Source organism: Plectropomus leopardus, chromosome 2, assembly GCF_026936395.1.
Source record: "Plectropomus leopardus strain MGB_pleo_1.0 chromosome 2, ASM2693639v1, whole genome shotgun sequence".
NCBI classification, from domain to species: domain Eukaryota; kingdom Metazoa; phylum Chordata; class Actinopteri; order Perciformes; family Serranidae; genus Plectropomus; species Plectropomus leopardus.
The window spans coordinates 40,484,449-40,504,747 of record NC_142177.1 but is presented as its reverse complement, the minus strand read 5'-3'; the positions used below and the strand labels follow the sequence as shown (position 1 = coordinate 40,504,747).

The 20,299-nt window shown below is 39.5% G+C and overlaps 1 protein-coding gene across 11 annotated transcripts in view; it reads left to right on the top strand.

Annotated features, from left to right (window-relative positions):
- LOC121948924 (dedicator of cytokinesis protein 3-like) overlaps positions 1-20,299 on the top strand; it is a 240,599-nt gene that overhangs the window by 110,868 nt on the left and 109,432 nt on the right. For all 11 annotated transcript variants that reach the window (XM_088070831.1, XM_088070844.1, XM_088070839.1 and 8 more), the window contains one exon: positions 18,072-18,127. In XM_088070831.1, the coding sequence (XP_087926957.1) occupies positions 18,072-18,127 (56 nt within the window). The remainder of the gene's footprint in view (positions 1-18,071; positions 18,128-20,299) is intronic.

Genomic DNA, 20,299 nt, shown 5'->3' with positions numbered 1-20,299 from the left:
ATATATGTGTTTAAAATGATAATCACACAATCAGGACACAAACATGTACTCTTTATGTAGCTCACCTATAAAACATTTAAAAAGGGCCAAATTAGTTTTACTCCATACAATCAATAACCATTGACAACATTTTAACTATCTAAATAATGTTTGTAGATGCTTTACAGAGTATCTAATTCTGTAGTATTGTTTTACCTCTTTAGTTAAAACAGAACCTTTTATTATAATTAGAATAATGAAATGTAAACTTGAGGCAATAACCTGTGCAACATCAAAATGGTATGTCATGAAATAACAGATGTAATCATTAGGTAACTGAATATGTTCAACTACTTAAATATCCATAATAGTACAAGTTTTGAAAAAAAAAAAAAACAGTATTTAAAATGGGAATTAAAGTGGAGAATTGTATGCCTACTCCGTACAATTTCAGGGTGTTCTTCCTCATAATCCAGGGATGTTGTACTAACCAAGATAAGCAGTGTGTGCTTTCTTGTTAAACCCAGGATGGGGGAATAAGCCACGTTTCAGTCAGTCTAAATCAGATACAGCATCTTGGATATGAAGTTAGCAACCCCTTAGCTCAATGTGTCATGTGCTAGCGACCATAGATCAGCTAGAAGAAACCATCCCCGCACTGCAGGGAATCAAGGCCTGACAGATTTTCACAGACTGACTTGCACAGAGTCAAACCCCTCACTCACTGCAGGTCACTCACTTCTCAGTGGCAGCAGTCTCCACTGTTCAACATTCAAAGTTAGGATCTGAGAATCATATGGGTGCTGGTCACTCCACCTCTTCAGTGTAGAGGAAATTACATATATTTTGTCAGCATCATCAACAGAAGACTCATAAATCTAACAATATATCTATAACACCATGTGATTGCTTACTTAATAATGCAGAGCACCACTGAATCAAATGTTTAACATCTTAGAGATGAACAACAATTTTTTCACAAACAAATGAACATTTAACCTCCTTTAGGGATGCATTTCGCTCCATAAATGTGCTGATAATTTTACATGTCAGTGTCATCTTTCCTAAGCTGGCTGTTAACAGACTGTTAATTTCACTTTTGTCAATACTACTTGATAACTAATAAATAAATTGCAACTACTGATGATGGTACGCTGATACACTGATACACTACTGATGGTATATTGTTAAACTGTTAAAAAATACCATGTAGTGGATCTTGACATATTATTTGGGAGGCCATTTTAAAGTTGCATTTGCTGTTTTAAATCTTACAGTCACTTAAAAAATGCTTTGTTTCTCAGCTGTGTTAAGCATGCATACACGTTTGCCCCCATTAAATGTTTTATAGGTTAGAAAACTATTTATTTTCATATATAAGTTCAAACTGATTTATGACCAAACCTTTTAAATTTATATCACTGCAGCTCAAATGAAAAAGGGTTCAGGAGGTGAAAAATGGACTACATAAATTCAACATTACAGATCAATAACAAAACCTATGTTACAAAACTACAATAATCCACCTGTGTTTTCTTTGGCTCAATGTTGCATTCTGACATTTTATTTCTGTTTCCTGAATATGTTTAACATGATGATCAGGAACGATCACTCTTACTCTTTAGTTTTGTTTTACTCCTATAGTTGAAACCAAACCTTTTATTATGATTAGAACAATTAAATGTTAACTTGGCACAATAAACTATGTAACATCACAATGGTTTGCCATGAAATTCATATGTAATTATTAGGTGATTAAATATGTTCAAATATTTAACTATCCAGTAAAAAAAGTACTACTTTTGTATCAGTATTCAAGCTAGTAGAATTTGAGTGGAGAATTATATGCCCAATCTGTAAACTTTTAGGATGTTCTTCCCAATAATCCAGAGATGTTGTGCCAGCTAAAATAAGCACTGTGTGCCACTTGCTTAACCAGGACAGGGGACAGACCCATGTCTCAGGCAGTCAGAGTTGGATGTAACATTCTAGCTAATATAAATTAGCATCTCTGAAGCTTAATGTGGAATGGCCTATTGACCATCGTCAACAACAGAAACCAACCCCACACTGCAGAGAATCAAGGCCTGGCACAGAGCTGCACGCATGACCCCTCACCCCTCTCCAAGTCACTCATTTCTCAGAGGCAACCTTAAAAGGCACATGGGTGCTGGACACTCCACTCAGTCAATGTGGAGGATTGTTTAATCTTACATCATAAACTAAAAAACCCTTTAAGGAATTTGAAATTCTTCATATAAACCAAAACTGTGTTGAATAATAATAAGTCCCTCTGGTCACTGCAGCATGCACACAGAGAGATGGCAAATCATTTAATCAATACAAAATGAGTAGTCAGCCTCTGTTAAAGACACAATCCATAAATGTGCTGGTAATTTTGCATGCCAGTACACCCATTTAAAACTCTCAGTTCCCTCTCCTACAACAGAAGACTTTAAAGGTGCATTTTGCAGCAGACAATCAATCCAAATCTCTCAAGCGTTATTTTTTATTTTTACTTGAAAGTGAATCCTATTTTGATCCTAGTTCTGCAGTTTTGTATTGTTGGCTGTTTTATATTTCTTTAGTTGTTTTAGTAGTTGTAGTTGTTTTGGTTTTCTTGAGATCTAGTAATGTGTATATACAATTTTGTCTGTCTAATGCAGATTTAAGATTAATTTAAAACATTGGGAAAATATAAAACAAAACAAAACAAAACAAAACAAGAAGTGTCATTTTGTACAGGCCAAGAGGGGACAAAGTGTGGACTGACTTTCCTTTTTAGAATTTAAAGTTAAAGTACAGCCAAAAGTACAGCCAAAAACCTATAGAATTTGAAATAGTTCATCTCAGCAGTTGAACAGAGGGTTTCAGGGTTAATCATTCCTCTAACTGACTTATCCTGTAACTGAGACAAACTGATTGCTCACAAAACCTCCCATATTATAAATACCATTAAAAAGATTGCTCTAGTCATTTATATCATGATGGGTTGTCAATGTGTTTTCAACACAAGGTAAAAAGGAGCACACTCTTAAACAGCAACTCAAAAACTTATTCAGGTGCATGATTCAAAAAGCAATGTCTGAAAAAACTAAAATGATATTTCTATCTCCAATTTCCTAAAAAAAAATAAATAATTTTATTATTACATTTTTGTAGATTATTTTCTTTGAACAATAATGCATCTAACTTCTTTTTCCTATTCTTTGTCATTTATCCATGTTGAAATGGGAATGTCACTCTATACTATATATATCTAAGATGGAACTTGTGTCATTATACCAGCCAACAGTGGACTCATGTCACTTTATACAACTCAAGTGTGGACCTCTTTTCTGTAATGTGTGGGCGACAAATAAAATGGATTCCTATGATGGGCACACATTCATTGGATTTCAACCATAACAATAAATGCCAAATTCAGCTGATTCCTGTGAATTCTGGGAGACCCTGCAATTTTGTCAAATCACTGCAACTATACAGAATTCTTAACTATTTAAACCGGTTAAAATCTTATTTTCACTGTATGTCTGCCCACAACTAATCCCTCAGTTCCTCAGTTGCCCTCTAAGTATTTCTGAGTGGCTCTGATGTTTTACAAAGAAGACTTTGGACCAGCAAAGCTATTTTAAATTATTTGCTTCATTTTTATGCAAATATTGGCTCTGAAAAGGCATCATTCAATGATGATGAAACTTTATTCCTTTTAAAAAAAAAAAATAACATTTTTGTTTTAATATTCTTTTCCCAATAGAAAACAAACTTTAAATCCTCAAAAATAAAACCTAAAACTTGCATGGCATTTTTTTGCTTGTAAAAACTGTTAAATGGAAGTTTTGAGTATGTCCATCCATATTCTCAAGTGATGCTATGCATAAGATGTATGCAGGTGTGCATCGTGCTGTTTGGCTGTCTACTGACGTATAATAACAATGCCACTGGCTCTGTCATCCGGCTATGTTCTCATCTCACATCATCCTGCCATGATCCAGATTGATGCAGGTATGCCAAAAGCACTGACAGAGGGAATGTATTTGAAAAGTTAACAATGAGAATGGACTGGGGTAGCTCCTTTTTAAACACAGTGTCAAGCTATAAAATGGTAAAGACATCCACAACAGCTGAGCCTTTATATTCAGTTACAAAAATACATACTTACAGATCCTTTTAGAAGCAAAAAAAAATTACATGATTTAGTTTAGATATATTTACAAGTAACTTGTGTCATTATGTACCAGCCAACTGTGGACCCCTGTTGCTTTATACTACACAAGTGTGGACCTCTTTTGCCTGTAGAGTAGATCAGCAAATAAAAATGCATTCCTGTGATTATAGAGAAAAAAACATATGTACATTGTAAGATTGACAGAAATCTAGTGCTTCTAGTGCATCTAAAACTCAAAGGGAGTTTTGGAGGATTGAGCTAATCTCAAGGTTGAGTTAAATTCTGATAATAAACTAATTTAAGCAATTCATTAAAATTAGTAAAGATCTTGCTGGTATTTTCTCTCCACATTTCTTCCTACCCTTATTATTATTATTATTATTATTATTGTTGTTATTGTTATTTCTCCTTTCTTTAGATTTAAAAATATTTCCTTGCCCTCTGGGGAAGCCGTATTGTAAAACAGTGTCAAGCTAGATGGTTAAGCCATCCACTAAAACTGAGCCTTTATAGTTTGTTATAAAATATTAGTTATAATTATAATAATCACAGTCATTGTAATCATAGTTGAGGAATAATTTTTGAATTATTTAGGTGAGATTCTTTTTGTGTAAGTCTTATCTATCTCATTTTATTTATTCTTTACATGGTGGAGTGTGAGCGTCACTCCATGCTATCCAAGAGGAACTAATTGTCATTATGTACCAGCCAACAGTGGACTCATGTTGCATTATCTATGTTTGGACATGTTTTCTATAATGTACCCACAAAACAAATTACATTTCTATGCGTACAGACTGAGGAGTGTATATTGAAGTATATTGAAAAACTGATTGACATTCAGTGCTTGTGAAAACTGGTCAGGTAACTATCATCAGGGACTGAACAACTTTAAAGGTCTAGTCAAGGTCTGATGTTACATCATTTTACATAATTAAACCTAAAAAGAAAAAATCTTACTGCTGATCATTTTATGTAAAGGTTTATTCTGCTTGGATTATAGTTTTCTTGCTTTTTTTAAGGCTCTAAAATACTGATTTCTCTCCTGCCTTCTGGGTAGCCCTTTATTTTAATACAGTATAGAGCTTAAAACTTATGAAATCACCTAAAGCCAAGCCTTGAATTTTAATGCAAAGACTAATAACAAATCACTTTTCAGGAGACTGGTGTCTTTATTAACCCTATCATGCTATTTGTATCATATTTGATACATTACATTCTGTGGCCTTCATGTCACCCACATTAACATTACTAAAAGCCTGTTTAGCGGCCCATCTGCAGTCTGAAAGGCTGCTGGGGAGAAGGAGTGTTAAGCAGCGACGTGTGTGAATGGGTCGTTCAAATACCAGCTCCAACCAGGAGGGAGAGCTCTGAATATGGATATAAACACTCACACACACTTTGGTCCCCTCTTGGCAAAATCTGAAAAATTTCACCAGAGGCCATAACACATGATTTTATGATGATTTAGAGCATGTCCAAGTGGGGACTTAAAAATGTCCCTATTGGTTTTGCAGTTCCCTGTTGGTGACTGTGTAATGATGGGTATGTTCCCTGTTATATATATGCGCGAGTGCACACACACACACACACACACACACACACACACACACACACACACACAATCATCAAGAAGTGACCGTGGTCTTCATTTTCTGGTGACATCCGGCCTAAGTGTGTGTATGTATGAGTGTGTGAGTGTGTGTGTGTGTGTGTGTGTGTGTGAGTGTGTGTGTGTGTGTGTGTGTGTGTGTGTGTGTGAGTGAGTGTGTGTGTGTGTGTGTGCTTGGCTCAGTTTAGTGGAAGTTATGCCTGTCCAGTCACCTTCAGAGATTAGATCAATCAGAGGAGAGTGTCAGACAGACACACACACGCACACACACACACACACGCACACACACCTTTGGGACCGTGCTCTCTTTGTGTTAGTCACGGTCATCAGTCCAGTCAAACGTGGACCGGCAAAGTCCGGCTCACTGCTCTCATATTCGTCTCTCTGCAAAAACCCAACTCTGATGACATGAACGTCACACACGAGACACGCTGTAAGAAACAGTCCAGTCCACAAACGAGTTAGCAAGACACACAAACCTGAGGTAGTTTTGTGTTTCTTTTGAGTCATTATGCATCCTTTTGTAGTTTTGTGTCTCTTTGTTGTCAATTTGTGATTCTTTGAAGTAATTTTGTGTCTTTTTTTGGTCAGTTTGCAGTTTGTATTTGTTTTTTTTTCCGATTTTGTTATGCAATTCATTATGATTTGTATTTATTTTTTAGATTTATTTTTTGTTTATTTCATGATATTACTTTTATTTTCAAATATCTTTTATAACATTGACAGTTATTAAGTGGATGCATTTTGTTATCATATTATACAATCTATAATGTTGTATAATTTTTTGCAAAAGGCATTTCTTGTGACCTTTCCCTTAAAGGGAAAATATTTGTTGCATTTTAGTCATTTTATCCTCCGTAGTGTTTGTCTAGTTTAAGTAATCAGCAACTCAGAATAACGTAGACAACAAAAACTCAACTTTTTCAGTCTAATTCAATTCAGACCAGTTTAATTTAATTCAATTCAAATCATTTAAGTTCAATTCAGTTGAACATTAATATTTGTCCCAGAAGACAATTTGTGTCGCAAGTTTAAAAACACAGTGAAGATACATAAAGCACAAAGAAAATGATGCAGCTGATACATGATACAACTGTGTCAGCCGATAACGTGTCTGAACAGAAGCTGCAGGTAATGACATAATATTAAGAGCACAAAGGTCCCTGTAGGGCCAGCAGGAGGGGCTGGATCTAACAAACCCTGGACTTTCATGTGGGAGTCCGCTGTTAACTCCCCGTCTGAATGTGATGGGTTTTTTTACACCCTACCATGTGCTTTTGTTCCCTGAACCAAAACATCTGCGTCAGCATGTGCGTTTGTTCACGCCCTGGTGTTGGTTGCCATGTGCCTTTGTTGCCTGAGCATAACCACGTGCAGCGTCACCATGTGTATAGTGGCTGTTTCAACACACCGCAGTTTCTAGGTCACTTAGTCTGCAGAGTGTCTCGGTTTTGACTCGTGTTTCGGCTACATTTTGTAAAATCCAAGTACTCACCTCAGGAAAAAACTTACATAGAGTTTATTATGGGATACAAAAAAAAAGAAACTAACTACTTAGCCTGTATTCTAACCAAAATAATATAATAAGTAAATACAAATATATAAACCTAAGTTTGGTTGAGTGTAGTGTATCACTATACACTGTTCAAAATATACAGAAAATGTTGTAAAAATCAAAACATATATGTGTCATATCCCAAAATTACATTTTCACCAAGTATTAAATGTGTGATTAAGTGACAGTGTGCATTTGTTGACATCACAGTAGAGATGATTTAAAACTATTACATTTTTTTCCTCAGACATGCAGAGTAGAAACCACTCGCAGTTTAAACATTTGACCCTTTAGAGGAACAGTAATGATTGAATCCTGTGTGTGATGTCATGATGTTTTAAACGTCTAGTCCTCAAATATAAGCCGACATCCACATTTCAAAAGTTATTTTCAGGAAAAAGGCAGAACTCATTCTGACTGTTCAGGCTGTCGACTCCTTCATGTGATGTTTTCTGATTCGTGAGCGGCAGAGGTGATAAGTGACGGGCTACCTGCGTGGGATTTTTAGATGATAGATTACACTGGAGCTTGTCTGAGATGAATAATATGTAAAATGATTGTGTTTAAGTTATAACAGACATAATCGTGGTGCTTTCAAAAGCTCATCTGATACTGACATGGAGGATAATTCACAACAATAGAAGTGAAACTGTGTTTTGACCTTCACCGAGAGAGACATTTTAGTCAAAACTCAGAAAGGCTCAATCTGTAACAAAATGTGCCGAGAACCTGCAGGAAAGATTTAGGTACAAAACTGATGCTTCTGTTTATTCGTATGCAGAGCGTGTGTCTTTCGGACATGGCTGTCACTTCGTATAACTGTGAAGTATGACTCGATGTGAACAGTCTCCCAAAAATATGAGCCAGGAGCAGCAGTTTTAGCGCTGTGAGAACAGCCTGACAGAAAGAGAGTTATGAATATGCAAACATATATTACAGCTCGAATCTCATTGCAGTGGAAATGTCTCAGACTCTTTAGGAAGACGCTCATTGTTGAAGAATGAAAGGACAACAAAGGAGGAAGCTGTTCAGTCCTGCAGAAGTGATGTAATCACTGTTATTTTATCATCGCCGCCGAGTCAGAGCCTCTGCATGAAATTAGAGAGCAGACGGCATTATGGTGCTGCACGGAGCTGCATATGTGGGAATTACACAGGGACAATGAACACAACACAAGAGCTCAGAGAGGAGGAGAATAGAGGGGAGGGTTAGAAGATAAACTCCTTACGGATGGAAGGACGAGACAAAGGAAGACAGAAAGGTGAAAGAAGAAGACAGGAGACTGAAAAACAAGTGCATTCAGCTTGTGACAGAATTGACTAAAACACAATGAGCAACTGTTTATCACAAACTCATCAGCAGGTGTGAAACAAAAGAGTGCAATTACTGTACAGCAGTAAAACAGGCAGGAGCATTGTCATCCTAACTCCTCACATATCGCGCTCGGTCACGTCCATATACGCTCCACGTGCTCTGTGGTGTCGATGTTATTGGCCGACGTGTCAATTTGCACCTGTTAAATGAATTGTCTTTTCTTAAAATCAATTGTTTTTCACAAGAAATGTGCAGTTTCTGTCCTTTTTAAAAATAAATTTACCTCCATAAAACACTTCGTACTTACCAGTCCGAAAGGTTTTTTTCTGTCTTTGTATTTATGTTGATTTCCTTGTGTAACAAAAGCACGTTGTTGGGTTCAGGCAGCAGATTTGGGTGGTTGGGTTTTCTAGCGGAGAGGAAAGGGACTACAGCACACTGATCAGTTTATGGTAGCTGGTTAGTTTTAAACAACAGAAGCATGTGGTCACACTCAGGCAATAACAGCTAGTTCTTCAGTTTAGGCAACAACACGTGGTTAGGGGTAACAGAAGCACAAAAAAACAACATCATGGTTTGTCTCGACACACATACGGGAAACGAACAGCCCGTTCTCACCACGAACTCGTCAAATGCGTCCGCTCTGTCAGTGCTCTGAGCGTATGAGCGTGATGCCAAAAGCCACCTCTGTGTTCACCCAGAATGCAGCAGGACGGCATCACGTGTTCATATTCAGCGTGTACAGGCGATGTTACTTGAGAACAGGTCGCGTGCACATGAAGCACTGAAGGACAGTGTCAGGTAATAACGCTGTCCTGTAACCACGTAATATGAGGAGCGTGAGTGCGATTATAGGGAGGGCGTTTGAGTTCGCCTCCCGTGTGGATGTGAATTTTGGGGCTATTTTGCTGCACCTTAGCATGTGCCTCTTTTGTCTGAACGTAACCATTTGTGACTTTGCTGCGTAATTCCATCGTGACGGTCCGCGCCGGTTGGTATGTGCTGATGTGTAAACATAAGGACCGTGCTGCGTCATCCCACCATGTGCATTTGTTGACATCATGTTAACAGCATCCCGGAGCGTAAACAGCTGACACAGAAGGATACCTAAAACGCGTAAGGTCACTGACAGAGCGGCACCATTTGAAGAGTTGGGATGAGAACGTGTTGCACTATCTATATTTTAAGAGACTACAACAACAAAAGAAGCCCAAAAAGCTGGAAACCAGAACAGAAACAGAGTCTTTGCTCTTTGAGATGATACATGTTTTCTCTTGTTGCATTGTTGTTAACTGGCAGATTTTTAGAAAGTTGCAGATCGGCACATTGCAAGTAGGTGCAAGTGTCGACTCATCTCATTGAGGATCTTTGGTGTGAGCTGGGTTCACCTCCAAACACTTAAAATCAACACGTGGCAGCAGATGACTTTGTGTCCTAATCCCTGGACCTCTGACTGTTTAAGATGTAAACGTGAAACCGGATCATAGAAAGGAGGCGAGAGCACAGAAAACGTTCCTTCTTCATTCTGTGGCACTTATCACACCGACCTCCGTGTGTGCGGTTATCCGATGAGGCGGGAGGTCTTTCTCACCCACTGGTGCCGGAGGTCACGCTAAGACGAGTGTCCCAGATGAGCTAAAGAAGGTGAAACCAACACATTAAGCTCGGTGCAATCTGCTAATGTTCAACTCCGACATGAACTTTTGTGCCGTGGTTGAGCGCTGTGCGCTCCACTGACTCGGATAAGAGCTCATGAGTGCTTTGAACTCAACACGGCGATATTTAAAGTGTTTTTTAATATGATACGGCCTTAATTCACCATGACTAAGTGGTCACCGCCCACCGTCTTTATAAGTACACATCAGCGAGGACTCTCTCCCACTTCATGCTGTGCTCCAACTTTGTGCTGCTTTCACAGCCGATGCCCCGCTACTGAACTAAAACAGTGTTTTTAATGCCTCAGCTCTGCCTCTCACTTTTGGGATTAAAATACAAACCTTTTCAGTGCATCCTGCATGTGGAGTCTTAAATATTTGAGTTCATTTCAAGCACCATGTGTTCTTAAACCCAGCTCTACCTGACTGATGTGAGATTGGACATTAACACTGGGAGCAAACGCAGTGTGACTAATCTGGAATATTTCAGCTGGTTTACTGAATCCACCTCGTCAAATTAAGGCAGCATCCACGTCAAATCTGTCCCCGTCCTGAAACTGAAACCCTCTTTTTTTAGACGGATAATCTTGAGGAGATTTGATGTGGCTCGGCTGCTTGGTGAGATTTTAGCAAAATGACTCGCGGTCTTCGTATGAGGTCCACTTCTGTTTTACTCATACAGTTAATCTCCACTTGTTAAACTGAGATTCACACTCATACTGGATCATTTGAGCGTGCATCACCTAACTTTAGCTGATTTACACACTTTCTGACGGTGTCGCTGAGGAGATGAAAAACCTTTTATTGTGTTTTCTGCATATTAATGTCTCTCAAAATGACTTTCTTTCTTTTTTGCATTTATAACTAAAGTCCATATTATTTGTTCTAAAACTTTTAAATAATGTTCTTCAGCTCACCTTTGCAAAACATTTTTGGTAGAAACACAATGTTTGCGTTTATTGCGTCAGTTGAAAGTTTACAGCTGATCACCATTACTGAGATTTATCGAGTTTACATTCACGTTTTGGTTATAGGTCAAGTTAAGGTCAAGGTTAAGGTCCAGTGTGTGGGATTTAGGGGCAGAAATTGGCATAAATTTGGACTTGGTTATGGTTAGAAAAATATTATGTTTTGCTAATTACCTGCTTTTGGTGACATAATCCTGGCTAGAAACGCAGTGATGTGGCTTTAAATAAAAAAAGGCCTGCATTTCATGGCGGTGTCCCTGCTGTAAAAACAGCAACAGGTTTTTAAAAAACATCCACATTTGTTTTTTTTCTTCTGTTGTTTGTTGTTTTTGAACATTGGTCCTAGACGTCACACTGTCCATCATGCCCTCCACCTCCGGACGACAGTCAGCTCAAACCCTGCATCACTTTAGAAACGTAGATATGACACATATTATAGTGGAGCTGTCAAAATCACACGTTTATTTAGATGAATCACAGAAAAAATTATGCTGATTTATAGCGTTCCTCGATGCGCTTTGACCTGGTGTGTTATTGAAGGTCACAGTGGGTTTGTAAAGTGAGTTTTCGTACTGAAAATATCTCCTCAACACAAAGCATTTAGCAGCAAATCGGAGGTCCGAGCTCGCAGAGCCTCTGATGTTCGCCTCGTCAAGCCACACTCGACCAGGCCTTCAGACCCAAATTTATTTGGATGTGCCGCATGTGGCTGATAGCAGAAATAGACGGTGAAAATGGTGTTTTGATAATTGAAATGACTCTATACTACCTTTAACTTCAGTGTAAACGTCTCTCTGCCACAGAGATTAGGATATACAAAGAAGTCTGTTTTGCTCAAACTTACCTGCTTCTGTTTCAAAATAAAAGTCCTCTGACAACGTCCCTGTTGACAGAATCCCATCCGTCTTTGACACGAGGCATTTTATTTTGAAATACTTGCAGGACGGTGTTGTTGACGATGCAGGAGCTTATACGACTTCATAAATGAGTGGAGTTTGTGCTTAAATGTGAACTGAGTTTTTAAAAATTCTTTCACAGCAGAAGTTGATGTGTGTGAGTAATTTAGATGAATTAATCTCAGAGCATGTAACTTATTTGATAATTTTTTAAATCGATTGACAGCCCTAATATGAAATTTAGAAACATGATCAATTGACGTACAAAAATGTACTTTTTTCTTTTGGAGACCGAAAGGAATTTTGAGGCGTTCTTGCTTTACATTTTTAATGAATTCATCATATATTTGAGAGTAAAAGTGTGAAATATTGAATAATTGCGATAAATAATCCCCTTAAACAAACTCAAATACAGCAAACAAAGCTGCTTTTTTTCAGCAGTGAGTTGAAAAAGTAGATATTTTGAGAGGAGGAGGTCGAGAAGTCCGAACTGTTTTGCCTTGAAGGTTAGTGGAGTCAGGCGATCCATCAAGACAGCCGGACTGAATGTTGCAGATGTTGAATAATTTACAGCGGCAGTGAAAATGAACACCCACATTAAACTTTAGACGCGGGGCTGTAGTCCGCTTCTTGTCTCTTTGACTTCAGTTAAACATGATGGACTCCTCTGCACTCGCTGCTGTAACTGACCTCAGCTGGAGTTCATGTCAGAGGGACAAACAGCTGAATCCTGCTGAGCATCACTTCCTGCTGACCTCTGCAGCTTCAGTTCGCTTTTGCGTTAATTTACAGTCAGTCTGCAACAGTAAAATACTGTATTTGTGTAAAAGGGTTTGGTGCTGTAGCAACAGGACCTTCACAGTCTGCTGCTGTTTTAAATGACAGCACACTGCAGGATTTTTTTCATGGAGAATTTAGAGCTCGGTCAGAAGTTTAATCTAAAACCAGTTTTATTCAAACATCAGGCTGGTGCTTTTTGTTTCTCAGTCAGTTTTAGAAAAATAGATGGAAATAATTTTCCATCAGCTCATTTAGACATTTAGACAGCAGTTTTGCGGTTTGCAGGTCCGGTCGGATTCAGGTGGGGGATTAACCCATAATTTGCTGGTCGAGCGGTTGGCATCTTTGATAAATGGGATGCTGCTTGTGCCACATCTTCATGCAGGACTCGAGATGAAGTCATAGTTCTTATTTGACATATTGGGTTTTTTTCACATTATCTTATTTATCAATGTTTTATCATTATTATTATTATTATTATTATTATCAATATTTTATTTTTTGTCTTTTTGTTTTTAATCTGTCTGTCTTTGAGAATGTAAAGAGACTGTGCTGTTAAGCCCAAAGATCGATTAAAATGATTATTATTATATCAACATTTATTTGTTAATATTATGAAAGCTCTACGATATCAAACTTATTAATTACATTTTTGTCTGCTTTGAAAAATGAATACATGACCCTTTCTCACTGAATGCAGTGGGTGCACGGCTCCATAAATTTGTGGACCACCAGCTTTTAATTGTGGAGATAGTCTACAGTAGTTCTGCAGCAGGCAGCTCTGCAGCAGCGCCGCAGCAACAACAATGACCGTGCGAACACTAAGCGTGCGAGCCGCAGCAGCTCAGTGAGGAAGCCATCAGGGGCTACTCATGCATGCAGTGTGTCCCCGGATAGAGTCCTAAAATATCCAGTGTCTCTGTTTCCTTCTGTTTCTGTTACTGTATGCAGAGATGCATCATTTCTCAGTTGTGTCCCAGTGATTGTCCACTCGAAGACACTTCAGATGCAGGTCAAAACAAGGTGACATACAGTATCTGCAGCTGACTGCTCCAGAGGGACACTGCATTATTTGTAGGTTGATGACATTTTTACTGCAGCCTTGTTCCTCTTCTGCTGTCTGTCTGTTCGCTCATCCTTCTGCTTCTGTTTCCTTTATTATCCTTTTCTCTCTGCGTCCGAGACACTCGTTCATTTTTATCTCTCCTCGTTTCCCTCCTTTCTCTTTTTCCTTCCATAACAAGATGACCTTTTTAAGTGAACCACCGCTCCGACACCATCAGCTAAATTAGGAAAAACACAACACACTGGTGACCTCCTGCCCGTCACAAACACACACACACGCACGCACACACGCACGCACGCACACACACACACACACACACACACACACACACACACACACACACACACACACACACACACACACACACACACACACACACACACACACACTTTGAGCCAGGTAGCATCAGAGACAAGCCTGAAGTGCTGTGGATGCACTGACCTGTTAACAACCATCCATTGTCACAGTTAACTAGGCAGAGATAGAAACAAGATGTGCTCAGTGTGTGTGTGTGTGTGTGTGTGTGTGTGTGTGTCCTCCATTATCACAACAACAGTATTATATGAGCTCGACGTCCAGAAGGGGCCGATACAGTTCAGCTCTGCTCATGCGTTCACTGGGACACATTAGTAATAACACACAGCAGACAGAAACCTACAGTACAAACACAATTGGACTGTCAGCAATGACGCACCAATCGTGATGCAGTTAAGGTCCGTAATTACCATGTTTTATATATATCTTTGTCAGTTAGTGTGATTGGGATCGATGACAGTGATTGCGATTGGGTTATGTGAGGATACGTGTAGGAACTCAGTACTGTGGCTCCACTTCATCACTGTTGTGCTGATTCTGGCTCCAAATGATGAAGATGGCAGAGCCCGTATTCGCAACACGTTCTCATCTCAGTTGTCACATTGTGTCGCCCTGTCAGTGACCTCCTGCGTCTGCTTTTGACGTTTTAAACAACACTTCAGGTAAATTTAAGCACATTGTGCTGATAATAGGCCAACTTCTCCTGCCTGAGGACTCTGACTTCAACTTCTGTGAATCTTCTCAATCATTTTACCCAGAAATTAAAAACTTTTAAGTAGGTCTACTTCTCCTATAACTGCCAACAGCCTGCCAACATCCCCAGTTAGAGAAAGGGTGAAAATAAGCTCATGTGCTTGTGGCCCCAGGCCCCCAAAACATTACATCTGCCCCTGGTAATGATAATGAGAGCTCTGTGCGATTGTCTGCTCTTTATCTGCTGAGTGCCAGTAAATGTGGTGCAGTAAAAAGTACAGTATTTCCCTCTGAAATGTAATGAAGTGGACCCGTTAGGTTCAAAGTATAAATCACAGTTCTACAAGTGCAGAGCTTGTGTAAATGTGATGTTATATTCATGTTTGTTCTCTCGTGTCAGCAAAGGTTAAATATATTTTACATGAAATAAAACATCAGGTTGCAGAAAAGAACCAAATCCTTTGAGTTTTATAGTCACAGCAGTGTGAGTATGAAGAGGACATCGTCCGCACTGTGTGTGTTTATGGTTCTGGGCAAACAGGTAATTGAGTGAGTTCCCCGGAGGCCGCGCCGACACCTCTGAACCGCTCCTGTCAAACGCATCGCCAACCACACTTACTCCATTTCTCCTTAGCACCATTGTTCTCACTTCTTCCCGCCTTTATGGGTCTCTCTCCGACTCTCTCTCTCTCCGACGCCCTCTCTGTCTCTTCTAAAAATACATTCACACTTGAATAACAGAGGAAGGTGCTCCCCTGTGTTTTATTATGTGAAGTTTGACCCTAAAAGGTCTTTTGACAGGCGCAGCCCAAACATCTCTGTCGACAGGAGGCGGCGAAAAGACAGCTGGGTTATTATGCATGACGGCACTGCGTGGCTTTCTTACCGAACCGCCGCAGGCCGAGCTTTCAGAGCACAGATAGGACATTCATCTACACACACACACACACACACACACACACACACACACACACACACACACACACACACACACACACACACACACACACACACACAGATGTGCTGGCACCTAAGATAATACTGTACATATTCTGCATCGACATGTAGGCTGGCTGATAACTGAGGGAACACATAAATAGGACTCTCACTCACACACACACACACACACACACACACACAGAGTAGTATACAGAGGGAGGTTTTCATACATGAACAAACAGCTGAGCACAATCCGCACACACTAACGTCAGTTCTCAAAATAGCTTCCCTCCTCTCTGCGTCTGCTCTTCCTCTCCTCACTGAAACATGCAGCAGAATATGAATGAAATCCCTCCAGTGTGAAGGTTTCCTCAGTGCACTGCTGCAGCACTTTGTTAATTCAACACTCCATTAAATATTTGAGATACAAAGACTTTATAACACAAAATAACAGTTTTCTTCCACATGTGAGGAGAAATACAGTTTTTATACTGAGTAAGGATAAAGTAGAAAATGAAAAGGTTTCCTCTCAGATAGAGGTTTCCTGCACTGTTAGAGGTGATTCTTACTTTTCGGGTTTCAGAAGCACAACAGGGGCCACACATGCTGCAGAGGCGCTGATTGTCTTGTCAGAGACCCGCGGTGAAAACAGAGCGTCACATCTGTTGTGTTGCAACATTAAAGTGAAATAGAGTATTTTGAAAGTAGCACAGCAGAGCAAATTAATGAGCAGCAGCATCGCTGTGAAACCTACACTTTCTATAATGTGAAATATATGGAAAAATAATGAACGAGAGAGAGAACGGTGCTGTTTGGAAAGTTTTGTTTTGGCTCCAGTATTAGAAAAAAAGCAAAAAAAAACTAACCCAAAAACAAGTGAAAAACTGTTGTTTTTTACTAGGTCTTTCTGTGCTTCCTGCAGACTTTTAGCCACCAAACATGAGTGTTTCTCAGGCGACCTGTCACTGTTTCTTCTGGTGATGGCGCCAAGCAATAAACAATTAAACAGGTTGTGTTGGTGAGTCATTGTTGTGTTTCTAACGTCTATTTGGCTCCAAACATGGGAGTTTTGGCATAAAAAGCCGTTGTTTGTTACTGAGACATCGCTGCTACATTTTGAGAAACTGAAAATACTAAAAAGAGAAAGTGTTTTTCGATTGTATCTCAAATGTGAGAATTATATTAAGTCATATTAAAACAAGCGGAGCGACCAGGCCGTCGTGCCAGCAGCTTCCACGCTCACCTGCACAGTGACATGAATTATTGAAGAGAGCCCCTCTGAGACTCTCTGCATGTTTTGTACCGGCAGGTAGTCTGCACTCAACATGTTTTTAACTTGTTCTGTCTGTCTGTGTTAAAGGTTGGGGAGAAGTGGAGGCTACTTTACATTAAATTAAATATTCATAAAATAAGTTTTACTAACTTTAGACACTGGAGCAGCATGGCTGTGGGGATAACAGGGTCAGCACGTTTTTATTTTTGGCCACTACGTCCATCCAGATGGAAATATGCTGATCAATAAAACATGGATTGCCATGAGAGTGCACATATTCATCTCCCCAGAGGGTGAATCCTATTTTGTCTTTTCGCGTCTGGACTATTGCAATGCACTTTTGACCAGTCTACCCCAAAAAAGTATCGACAGGCTGCAGCTAGCCAGAGTCTTAACAAAAGGTTCAGAGCTCACATTACTCCAGATTTAGCATATATATATATAATTTATAAATAGATAAATATTTTTATATATTGTTGTGTAAAAGACTTTCAGCTGCATTTTATGTATGAAAGGAGCTAATGATGACAATAATGATAATTGTTGTTGTTATTATTATTAGCAGTGATATCTGTGATCTGAGTCTTTGGCACTTTGACATTTTGCAAAAGCTTGTAAAGTTTTCTTATGGAAGAAGCAGCTGAGCAATGCATTATGGGAAATGGAAATTAAATGACTATTTAAGAGAGAGATTTTCTTGTCTCTAAAGGTCCCAGCTTTTCCTGCATCTATGAATGTGTGCTATGTGCCCTATTTTAATGAATGCATACAGCTACATACGGTAAATCCTCATCAGTATAACTGTTAGCAGGACGGTTTGATCTTGGTTTTCATGTTTTTCTGTCTCTGTCTCTGCAGGGAGTTTTCCCGGCCAGCTACATTCACTTGAAGAAAGCCATCGTCACCAACAGAGGGTGAGTTTACCAACCTCTAAAGCTGAGGTCACACTACACGACCCTGAAAAGTGGTCAGATCACTGTACTGTGCTGTAGGGATGTGTGCACAGGTGAGTACAGGTATTTATAACGCATTATAATCCCCGTGAGTCAATCTTTGGTTTATAACCAGTCATCAGCATCCATAAGAGCCTTGATATTTATAAATCATTATAAGTCACTTCTATTAGGTTTTATGACAGTTGATATAGTGCATCAGTAAGCATCATGTGTGTTTATGAGTGTAGTCATAAAGAATTATGAATGCTTTCATAATGCACAACAACAAACAGTTCTTAAATCTACGAATGAATGAATGAAAATGTATGTGAAAACAAAATAACAAACAAACAAAAAGTTAAGTTAGTTCCAACAAATGAGCAGAACAGAGTGAAAAGTGAAGTGGCTTGTGAAGGTGCTCACTGGCTCACTCACGTCATGAAGGTCTGCTGGGTTCCCTTTTTGCGTTCTCGCCGTCTGCTGGCGTGGAGGGCTGTTTTCTCTGAGGTGCAGACTGCGTGCTGGTTGGTTGATGGCTCTGCAGTGTGGTCATGTGCAACTTTTCTGGCTGAAACGCAGGTGATGTGTTAAGAAGGTGCTGCTCATGTTAAATGTCACATCGAGGGGACACTGTGGAGGACACGATGGCGCCGTGGTTTGGTTTTATGTAAACATGCAGAGCAGCGTGATCTCTGCGTAAACTGCTCAGCCAAGAACATCTCAGAAGGCTGAATGCTGTATCACCAAACCTGTTAGAGCGTCGCGTTTCACGAGTTTAAACAGATAAACTAAAGGTGGTTATTGCTGTGAAGAAAAATGAGTTAATTATCTGACTGACAGCGTCCTCTGCTCTGTCTGAACTGAAGGTGAATCAGCCCCTCAGCCTGATCCTTTTATCAGCTTATCTCTCAGTCTCTTCTCTTTTTTTTGGCCTTGCCTTTAAAACTAAAAGAATCCAAATCAAATTCACCTCGCAGGTTTCTGCAGCATCCAAACGCAATATCATTTTTCTCCAGTGAGCTCTCACTGACTTCAAGCTGTGAAAAAAGCTCTCAGAGTTTCTTCAAACAGCACAAGCTGCACAGCAGGGACACTCCACTTGTTCTGCTCTGGGGCCAAATGACAGGAGGCCAGGGGCCAGTCGCCACGTCTCCAGGATGGCAGGACATTTCTAGTATCTTAGGACATTTCTCAGATTTTAAGGTGTCTCCAGGATTTTGGGATGTTTCTCGGATTTAGCAGATTTCTAGGATTTTACAACATCTCTACGGTTTTAAGACATTTCTAGGATTTCAGGACATTGTTGGATTTTTAAGCTTTTCAAGGATTTTAAGATGTGTCTTTCTAGGATTGTAGGACGCTTCTAGAGTTTAAGGACATTTCTTAGATGTAGGACATTCCCCGGATTTTAAGGACACTTCTCAAACTTGAGGACATTTCTAGGATTTTAGAACGTTAGGGTCTTAGCTCGGACCCCTGTCAGGGTTTGGAGGATCCTCCGCTGTCACTTTTTTGGAGCTTATTTTGCTGCTCTTTTATGCTCTCTGACAACTTAAGTATACTTAAAGCACATAAACAATTCCCAGTGTGAATCACTCTGATTTTATTGTGAATTGGAAAATGGATGGGGGGGGCACCTGGCTCCTTACTGGGGGCCAGATTTGGCCATAATATGAGTGTCACTGCTTATGCGCAGGGTATACGTCTAATTTTAAACACCAACAGAGTGTCGGCCTTTCAACACTGATGTGATTGTCCTAGAGGATGAAATCTTGAGTCGCTCCCGTCTATCGTAGATGAAGCCACAGCTGAAGTTACTTTATTTCCACACAGCCGGAGGCCTTTTCTTCTTCTGCTCGTAGCTGAAGCCATTTAAGAGCTAATTTGATGAAATCAGGTTTTCTGTTGGGACGGGTTGTTTTGAGTCCCATTTTCTCTAAATAACGTACGAATCACCTCGTTTCTGATTCCCTTCCAAGTTCAGGAGTACATATTTTAATACATTTACATAATGATTGGAAAAGCTTTTTTTTCCAACTCCAGATTAATCAGAGTTACAGAGCGTGTCTCGATTTGCATAAGAGTTTTTTAATTAAAGGCACGCAGAGTAAATTAATTAGAATTAGTGAATCCTTTACTGTTTCAAGTAGA